General features: G+C 35.9%; 1 protein-coding gene across 1 annotated transcript in view; it reads left to right on the top strand.

Moving 5' to 3' along the window:
- Window positions 1–11,213, top strand: part of OXA1L (OXA1L mitochondrial inner membrane protein) — a 43,434-nt gene that overhangs the window by 16,651 nt on the left and 15,570 nt on the right. Inside the window, exon 4 of the mRNA XM_069818356.1 lies at window positions 3,553–3,638. Coding sequence (XP_069674457.1) covers window positions 3,553–3,638 — 86 coding nt within the window. The remainder of the gene's footprint in view (window positions 1–3,552; window positions 3,639–11,213) is intronic.

The following is an 11,213-nucleotide window of genomic DNA, read 5'->3' as shown; positions in this document are numbered from 1 at the left end:
AACAAAAGTTATACATTTACAAATATATGTTATATTTCAGTCTTATTTAATTTATTTCTATGGTCTAACTTAGAAAACGAATAAGAAAGGAAACGATATTAGTACATCAAAACCTTTCTTGCATTATTGTATAATCACATAGAAAATTTCAAGGACATACCTCAATTAGTTCTTGAAATATTAATTTTTTTCTCATTATAAAGCATTCAACGAAGATTAAAAGTTAAACAAATAAATGATAATACAAAGAGCCTTCATTGGATTAACTATTTATTATGAATCATTCAATAAGTGAACAGCATGTAAAAACAAGTAGTGGCTACAAATACTTTTGCCTTATCCAACATCATCACGTAACATAAGAAATTAATATGCATGAACGTAAAAATAGAAAGTGCACCAAATAATCACCCTGAAGTATCATAAAAACATATTATTAGACAAGCTGAAAGAGCATGAACAAATTGAGTTAATAAAATGTGTAATAAGTGGTAGTAGCTCCTCTTCCACTCAACCAGTATTAGAACAATAACAATACAATAGCAGAAATATAGGGACAATATAAATAATAATAATAATAATAATAATAATAATAATAATAATAATAATAATAAAATGAAAACAAGTTTAGTTACATGTAATTCTAAAAATCAAACAAATTATAGTAATGTGAATCGAATTGTTAAAATAATAAAGAAAATTTATATGTTAAAAATGAAAATCATATATTAGAAAGAATTATACAGTATTTTAGGAAAGCTCACAGTCTAAGCAGTCTACTTAACAACTGGGTTTTGAAATTAGTATATGTCTGACAGCCCCTTAAGGTATGAGGTAGGGAGTTCCAATGACGAGAAATTGAAACAGTGAATGATGAAGAGTATCAGGAAGTGTTTTGATGAGACATACTCAATGTACTGGTGATCTGAAATCGAGTATTTAGGTTATGGTTGGAGCATAAATACACAAGAAGAGACGACAGATAACTTGGGATTGAGGTGCGTAGAATTTGAAATACAAGAGAAAGACAGTGTAAAGTTCTGTGATCATTGAGCTGGAGCCAAGATAAGGATTCGAAAAATGGCGAAATATGATCGTATCGTCGGACATTGCACACATATCTTATACATATATTATGAACACGTAATTTATTCGAGAGTTCGGTGCTTAAGTCAGTGAACAACACGTCACAATAGTCAAAGTATTGCATTACGAGTGTTTGAACTAATGTTTGTTTCAGTGGCGCAGGAAAGAAATGCTTGAACCGGAAGTGCTTGATATATGAGGTGAGACAAGTTAAAATTAATTAAGAATACAAAACCATTAAACATTAGAATATGAACCACTGCTCATGTGAAACATAATGTACTTAACTTAGTACCAATAAAATTAAATATTCAATTTGTGAGGTATAATGTTGCCAAAGAAAAGCTTAATGATAAATATGTTACATAAGATTACATTGTGTGTAGATAGGCCAATAAAATGAGGATGGTTGTCGAAGTGCGGTGGAAATGTATTCTCTAACATAAGAGAAAAAAGATAATTACTAGTGGGTGTTTGAAGTAAAAAAAAAAATATCATATGCAAATGTGAATTTAAACGATGTAAAGTGGAGCATAAGAGACTGGATTAATCTTGCTCAGGATAGGGACAGATGGTGGGCTTATGTGAGTGTGGCGATGAACCTCCGGGTTCCTTAAAACTAGACAGTCAAATGAAGGCTCTTTGTATTATCATTTATTTGTTTGTACTGATTTGTCGTCCTTGTTTAACAGTGAATATCAATAGAGTGGTAAATCTGAGGACCCTAATATTTGATCGTTTTTCCCACCTCTGTAACATGATTTCCACATTCCTTCGCATATTTGATAATTTTAAGTTTTTCACTGCAAGTAAAGGATTGCAATCTCATACTTTTGGTGGTATTCATTTTCAGAATTGAAAATGTAAGACGCACAAACTATATACTTATCACACTTGAACTTTATTCTGGCACATGTACCACCAATCCAACGCCATTAATTAACAAAGTTAACAATTGAAGTACCTGCACAGGAAGATAGTGGCATGCACTACCGCCGTAAGAGTTGTAGGAAAATCAGGCAATGTTGTCAATTTCATTTCGAATAAGCTGCATATCCATATCTTTTCCTTGCATATTTCGGGAAAAAAAGTTGCAGGTTATTCGAGAAAATACGATATATTGAATATTATACTTAAATTATGTTCAGTAACTGCAAAATTATTTTTCCACACTCATCTGACACAGTGATATGCATAAATGTAATACACTAACAGTCTCAGTTTATCCAGTGTTATATTAACTATCATCTGTATTTGTGAAGGAACACTAAGATAAATGTTTCTTCATTCTTGCCACTTACCCTTCAATCTCAGGACCACATTTCTTATCTTTTGTACCCATAATATTGTTTATCTAAACTATAAGTACACGTAACTTAACAGTGTACTGATGTTTTCTTAGAAGTACGATACAGATATGCTTCTCTACCGAAATATGTGCTGCATGTTTCACAGCAGTGTTTTATTACTATAAGGTATGTAGCATGTTTTGTGGGTGAACCGACAATCGATAGTGGGAACATACTCTGTTTGCAGATTCCTACACAGTATAAAGATGGTGCTGTAGTTCGGAGAAAAGATAAGCTTATTAACTCAGCATTTATACAGAGAGGTTTTCTCCCAACCTGCGGAAAATTATTTTCCCATCTAGCAAGTGAGAAAGCAGTGATTCATACCACAAGTAGGCTACACAATAATAGGCAGGTGGACGAACTGCTCTCTTGCACTTGTTATTCATAGACTACTGTGTGGTTTGCACCACAAGGAAGCAATAATAGGCATATGAACAACTGTTTTGCACGTGTTAGTCATAGATTATACTGTATACTTGTTCATGAATTTAAATCTTGTCGAGGTTCAGTGCGGTCAGTTACTCATTGACTGTTATTCTGTTCAGATGGCTTGAAACATAGAATAGCGAGTTTTTATGTATGCTAATTTTGTGAAAACAGTGTTTGGGGACAGAATTTTGGCCAGTACACTCACCAGATCTCAGCCCATGTTACTTTTATTTGTGGGGAACCCAAAACAAAAAGTGTCCAATCAATTCACGCACTAGGGTATATAAAAACTGGAAGAAAATATTTGATGGAAAGTTTTTTCTGCTTTTGCAGAACTCTGTTGAGTGATCATGACAGTGTCAGAGAATGTATACGAGTGGAAGGAATTCATTTCCAGCAGCTATTATATTCGTAATTTCTATGTCTCCTTTTTTACATCTAGCCTGCCTATCACTGCTTTCTTGTGGCATGAATCATTGCATTCGCGCCCCGCTAGATGGGAGAGTGAATTCTCGTGAGTATGGAAAAATTTTCTGTAGATGGGAATAGAGCAGGTAATTTTTTTATGTGAACTTCAAAGAACATTGTTTGAAATTAGTGAGATGATATCTGAATAGTGCAGAATTACTGAATTCATGTTTGAATGAATGAATGAATGAATACTAATTGTTCATATTTCTTTCAGCTGCTCGTTATGCACAGGAGATGGTGATGTTCATGAAGGAAAAAGAACTGAACCCAATGAAGAATGTGCTAGTCCCTCTGGCACAGGTTAGACAGAAATATTGTTTTAATATCCATGTTGAGCCTCTCAAACCATTAAAATAACATTGTATTTCTGTCTATTGCATTTTCTTATGAACTGTATGACAGATTTTGTTCCATTTCCCTTACTGGTTACTGTATAATCCCGAATATGACCTGCACCCTAAATTTCTAACTGCAAAATTCGGAACAATGAATAAGGTTATTCAAAAGTAAGTTCCCAGTTTAAAATGGTAATAAGTTTGTCAAAAATTTAGAGTCCACAAAAATAAAAACACCAGTTTGTTCGTAAAGAGATGGGATTTTATTAAAACACGAAAGAATTAAATATGACCACCACCGTGTTGTTCAATAAGAAATAGTTTTTCTTCTGTGCTATGAACTGTATTAGTAAGCACTTTTCTAGGGATGTTGTCAATGACATCCGATGTTGACTGTTTCAGTTCATGTGTAGTAGGTCTATTAAGAAATATCTTTTCTTTTAGATAACCCCATAACCAGTAGTCAGCTGGATTTATGTTTGGTGCAGTGGCGGCTCGTGAGCTTTCACATTGGGTGTGCACATATATATTACCTTCTGTTCAAAATTATAATAACTAATGATTATAGTGCATACCTTTACATAAGGTGTCGGTAAATAAAGTTCATCCTCCTGTCCTTCTTCTCAGCGAATTTGTCGATCACCCGTTCATTGAAATTTTTCATGCTCCTCACCAGCTCCTTCTCGATCGACAACATGGCCAATGCACTTAAACGTTCCTCCGACATAGTGCTGCGAAGAAAAGTTTTAACGCGACTTAATGTTGAAAAACATCTTTCCGCTTCACACGTTGTCATAGGCACAATCATGAGAACTTTAAGGAGCTTGAAAGTTTCACTGAATGTTCTTTGCACGTTGTTTTCAATTAAGAATGCCAACAAATCTACAGCACCAGACACATTTCGGAAATCTTCCCGCATATAGATTACTTCCAATTCAGTTTTTAGCCTTGTTTTCTCGATGAAAGGATATGCGTCACAGGACTCCTGGAGATATCTTTCTGGAAATGCATGGTTGAATTTAGAAAAATTTTCAGAGGCGTATAGATTTGACGCTGCAATATGGCCTGTGAAGAAGAAACGTTCTTTGGCTTGATTAATAATGACGTCGCACACCTCCTTAGCAGCAACATTTCTTGTTATTTTAACATCCTCTTTGCGTCGCTTTTCTGCTCCTGTTAGGAATTCAGGCTGGCTGGTAACACTGTCAATCTTCTCCCTGATGGTCGTTATAGCATCTTCGAAACAAGAGACTGCTGTCTGAACTGACACTGGGTCAATGTTTCTTTTTTGCAGTTGGCTGTAAAGCATATCAACATGCGGCATTATTAAATAAAAAATCTGTAGCCAAAACTGAAATACTGATTGTTCCATTTTCAGTCGTATTCCTCTTGCCTGTGTTATTGTAGGGTTGTGTTTGCTTGTTTCTTCGATTTTTTCAAGGCACTCAATTAAGGAGTCCTTGTGTTCTTATACTACTTCAACTGTCCTAGAATGAAAATTCCATTTTATTTGCGAAGCTTTAGGAAGTCTTCTCCCTACAATTTCATTCAGAACTTCGACTCTTTGGGGCGAATTTGAAAAGAAAACTGGAATTTCATCCAAGTCAGCAAAAAATATCCTTACATCCTTATTCTGGCTAGTAGCATGGGACATGATGAGGTTGAGTTTGTGTGCATAACAGTGCACATAATAAGCAAAAGGATAATCCTGCTTCACTAGAGTTTGAACTCCAGACAGAGAACCACTCATGACGTTAGCTCCATCATAACTTTGTCCTACTACTTTATTCTTGTCAGAAACAACAACCTCCAATGTTCGTTTCACACATGCGGACAAAATTGATGCGTTCTGTCCCGAGGGATTTAGAAAGGTCCAGAATCTTTCTACAGGTTTGCCATTTGATAGTACATATCGAAACACCATCACCATTTGAAACATTGATGAAACATCTGTCGTTTCGTCAGCAATTACCGAAACATAATCAGCACTTTGGATTTCGGCCTTTATTTCATCCTGGCAGACTTCAAACATGCACTGCAGTAAGTCATTTTGAATTTCTTTCGATGTACCCTTGAATACTGTAGCGTTTTTCAAGTGTTCCTTTAAAGCAGAGTCCAATTCTGAAGTAAAATCTACTAGTCCCCGAAAAATGCCAGGATTAACTGACCCCTCCGACTCATCATGTCCTCTAAGAGCCAGTTCGAAAGCACCACAAAACTTTATACAGTCGATAATTTTTGACAATATGTATCTATTTTTTGTTATTTCTTCATTTTGTTGTTGAATATTTCTTCGAAACGCAGTGTCCAATTGTTGCCTTATGTCATATTTACCTAAAACACTCAATTCTAGCTGTGTATTTTTGTGCGCTTTAGACATTTCGTGTTTTGTAATTTTCTGTTTCAAATGCCCGACATCGCTACAACCATTATTTGTCCATGTGCCATCTTTCTCACTCGCGAACATCAAACAAGGAAAACAGTACAATCGGTTCGTAATTTCACAACCACAGAGCCACTCGTATTTGCTATAAAATTCAGGATTGAATTTTCTATTAATATCTCTACCATTACATTTGCTCGTCTGAATCAAATTTATTAAAGGTTGGGGTCTTCCCCTACTTTTAATTTCCAACTTTTCTTCCATACTTAAATTACCGAAATTTGTTTTCTTCAATTTTTGAACCGAATTCATTATTAATTTATTACACGTAAAACTATCACAATGTAAACAATACTATTTACCAGAAAGCATTAAACAACACCAGCACAGACGTTAACCGAATTCATTATTAATTACACGTAAAACTATCACAATGTAAAAAATACTATTTGCCAGAAAGCATCAAACAACACCAGCACAGACCACGCTAAGCTACATGTGACTTGATTATTTTTTGTCAGTTTGTGACACTGACATCTTGAAATGGCTATGACAATTACTTCGTCAAAACTCGTTATATTTAAAAAGAAAATATAATGTTCGTCTGACATCTAAACTTCACTAGTATATTTTAAACATTTTCTATTACATAAATAAGCATAGTTTTATTAGTACAATCGGCCACGAAGTAATATTTGTAGATTTATTCCAATACACTGAAGAAAGTATGAAAGTGATTATTTTTCTTACTTCCCACAAGCAAGGAGCCATGTCTGCCAACTGAACCCTAGAAAGTGTAAAATTCAAACACGTGAATGTGGGTGAGGGGAGTGTAGGGAGAAGGGAGTACATGCCAAACGCGTCTGAGAAGCTGCATACGTGCAGGAGATTCTGGCAAGGGATGCGATTGAATGAGGATTGTTGCTGTACTCCCCCTCCTTTACCCGCTGCCCGCAAACATACCTAAATATGTTCGCATAGTCCCAAGTTGCGAGCCCTATAGTGACTGGAATAGAAAAGATACTACTATAGTGCGTGGAATCGAACGAGAAATATTGTAAAAATGTTGTTAAGTTGCAAAATATTTTAAAATTTTAATCTAATCCTAAAACAGATGGCGAGCGTAAAATATTTAGGGTGTGCACATGTGACCATGCGAATATACAGGAACCGCGCCTGGTCTGGTGACCTAGATGGCCAGTTGTTCGGAAAATGCCTACTAAGTACACAATCATCAAATGTGTTGCACAATAGTGGTTTAACATTATTGTAGGCCTATATGTGAGGTGGAGCACCGTCTTGCAAGGAAACAATGTTTTCGATATCATGATTCTGTAACGCTGCTATTGCAAAGTCTTGCAACATTTGAAAATATCGCTGCCCGGTTACTGTCACTATTTTTGTTTGTCCATTTTCAATTTCTTTGTAGAAATACGGTCCTATTATGAAATGTGACTTAAAACCACACCTGACAGTAACCTTGATTCATGTAAAGGTAAAACCATTGTAAAAATTATTAAAATTACTCTCCTACTACCATCTGTAATCTGAACAACAATTATTGTTTATACAAGTATGACACAGTTACCATTTCAACAAAACACGCATTGATAAAAAAACCCCAAACCTTTAAACAGTAATGGTACCTACCTATATGAAACCAAACTGCTGATGTGTACAGAAGATACAGCTGTTTCAAAATGGGAACTTACTTTTGAATAACCTTATATTATAAGATCATGATATAAAAGGCTTGAATAAGATCTGCACCCGAATTTCAGAAGCGATATTAAAAAAAAAATGCAGATGGTATTTGGGATTCACCTAGTAAATACAGTAGCGTGCAATTTAATCCGAACAACGTAATTACTTATGCAAAAACACTCAAACGGGATAAAAAAAAGGATCTAAGACATACCTCAGTAATTTATGTGGCCTCCCTTGTTCCTAATAACAGCTCTGAGACGATTTGGCATGGATTCCACTAATTTCCCACAAATATTCTTCATTTCTTCATCGCGAAACCATACACCAATGAGGGCAGAAATCATCTTCTCCTTTGTAGAACAATCCATTTTTTGCATTCTTCTTTTGCAAATGGACCACAAGTTCTCAATGGGGTTGATGTCGGGTGAGTTGCCTGGCCAGGGGAGTACCTGAATATTCTTCTTGTTGAAGAATTCTGTAGTTTTTCGAGACGTATGGCATGGTGCCAGGTCTTGTTGGAACACACCTCTGCCATCCGGAAATGATTTTTGCAGCTGGGGTACGATTCTGGTTTCCAATAAGTGAATATATTTGTCAGAATTCATCATTCCCTTGATAGGTATTAATGCTCCAGGCCCTTCATGTGTAAAACAACCCCAAAACATTACTTTAGGGGGGTATTTGGGTGCTTGTTGGAGATGAGCTGCTGTTACTTTTTCGGATCCTTTCCGTACGTAAGAAACACGGTGGCCATGGACCTCGAAATGAGACTCATCGGAAAAAAGTACATTCTTCCAGTCATTCACTGTCCAGTGTTGATGTAATTTTGCCCACATTAAGCGTTTTTTGCACATAACAGGGGTTATCAGTTGCTTCTTAATAGGCTTACAAGCCCTTCGTCCAGCTTCCAAAAGCCTATGCCGCACTGTTGTGACGTGAATATTCGCCCCAGTGGTAGCCTTTAACTCGTGGGTTAAGTCGATAGCAGTTAGTCTAGGATTTAATTTACTTTTCCTGACAATTAAATGATCATCTGCAGGTGAAGTGTTCCTTTTCCGGCCACAGTTTCCTTTTTTCTGGGGTGTGATGGATCCAGTCTCCCTGTATCGTTTTATGATCGAATTAACAGTAGCCAAACCGATGTGACATTCTGCAGCAATTTGCCTCTGTGTCATAGAAGAATGCTCTGCTAATGTTATAATTTTAGACCGTTTTCGTGGAGTTGTATCCATTTGTGAAGACGACAGAATGTACACAGGATTGCAGTATTAAGACTTCAAAACAACTGAAATGCTTATAAGTACAAAACGACAGGCAAAATGTCACATATTATAAAAAAAATAATGACAGGCCTTCAACAATGGAATTACACGTACTACAGATGTCAATTAATATTGTACGAAATGGAAATATAAAAATTGGAGATTTATCCTTCGAAGAGGTGGAAAAATTCAAATATCTTGGAGCAACAGTAACAAATATAAATGACACTCGGGAGGAAATTAAACGCAGAATAAATATGGGAAATGCGTGTTATTATTCGGTTGAGAAGCTCTTATCATCCAGTTGCTGTCCAAAAATCTGAAAGTTAGAATTTATAAAACAGTTATATTACCGGTTCTTCTGTATGGTTGTGAAACTTGGACTCTCACTCTGAGAGAGGAACATAGGTTCAGGGTGTTTGAGAATAAGGTGCTAAGGAAAATATTTGGGGCTAAGCGGGATGAAGTTACAGGAGAATGGAGAAAGTTACACAACACAGAACTGCACGCATTGTATTCTTCACCTGACATAATTAGGAACATAAAATCGAGACGTTTGAGATGGGCAGGGCATGTAGCACGTATGGGCGAATCCAGAAATGCATATAGAGTGTTAGTTGGGAGACCGGAGGGAAAAAGACCTTTAGGGAGGCCGAGACGTAGATGGGAGGATAATATTAAAATGGATTTGAGGGAGGTGGGGTATGATGATAGAGACTGGATTAATCTTGCACAGGATAGGGACCGCTGGCGGGCTTATGTGAGGGCGGCAATGAACCTTCGGGTTCCTTAAAAGCCATTTGTAAGTAAGTAAGTAAGTAACAGATGTCAATTAAAGCGGTATGAGCAGCTGTGAGGCCAACAATGACAGAAAATGTAAAAATATGTCGTGTTCGGATTAATTTGCACGCTACTGTATACCATACTTAAAAGCCATCACCAGCGTAACTCAAGACTGTAGTGACTTGGATTTGAAATCCTAAGCTGCACTGAGGCATGGATGCGAATCCTGTTTGGGCTGCTATCTGGTTGAGCATTTTCCGAATTTTTTCCCGACTCTATGACAGTAATGTCAGATAATCCCAGACTCACGTTGACAAATACTTTATCATTACCCACCATCTCCACAAGCAAATACAACAAGCCTTCAGGCTGTAGTGTATTCAGAACAGAGAAAGAAGTACAAAAAATTGTTGTTACTCATGTTTTAAGTATGCTTTATTTTAAGTTATTACCTAAAATTGGTACAAATGTAAATTTAGAAATTAACCTTTATGTTTTCCCTTGATTTTTCTTAATAAATAACGTTAAATATTTTCTAACAAATTGTTAGAAAGGACCTGGCACTAATTTGATAGGAGCTGAGTGAATCTTGTGAATTTTCTTTAAATTTTGTAAAGAGAAAATCCCATCACCATCTGGAATCGAATCCCGGACCTTCCAGTCTGTAGCTAGATGCTCTACCAACTGATCTACCCAGATATTCCCAAAAATATTGTTAGTTCAGAAAAAAAGGTTTTTTCTTTTTAGATAATAAATTTACTACATGAAAAGATCTACACCTGTTATTTTACATCTTAATGTGAAGTTAGTCATTTATGTATTCTCTGTACACTTTCGCATGCATTACCCATACAGTGTGTTTCAAAAGTCACGCATATTTTCTGCTACAACTAAATGGAAATGTTTTTCGAAAAATGCTTGGACACATCAAACAGTATATTTTAAAAGACACTTTTTCACAAAAACAAATCATTCTTGATATCATCATTGTGCGAGTTGTGAGTCATGGGAAACATCTTTAAATGACACCCTGTATTTTTCTGTGTATCATCTGAGAGATTTTATTATTTTCCATGGTTACACACACTATCAATTGTTTTATACAACAAATGTTGCTATGGTAAAAAAATAAATAGTTGACTTTCCTGGTGTTATGGAAGCAGTTTATTTGTAGAAATTAACAGAAAATAACGATGTTATTAAGTGAAAGTGAGAGAATTGAGATTTTAATGATGATTGGATATGGTGACAGGAAACTTACACAAGATGAAGTGTGTGCACTTTTCAATTAAACACATCCAAATCGGCCTCTTATATATCATCAATCTATGTGAGTAAAAAGGTAAAGGTATCCCCGTAACATGCCATGAAGGCACTTGGGGGGCATGGAGGTAGAGCCCCATGC

Source organism: Periplaneta americana, chromosome 2, assembly GCF_040183065.1.
Source record: "Periplaneta americana isolate PAMFEO1 chromosome 2, P.americana_PAMFEO1_priV1, whole genome shotgun sequence".
NCBI classification, from domain to species: domain Eukaryota; kingdom Metazoa; phylum Arthropoda; class Insecta; order Blattodea; family Blattidae; genus Periplaneta; species Periplaneta americana.
Note: the sequence above shows the minus strand (reverse complement) of the source record. Positions and strands in the feature narration are given on the sequence as shown.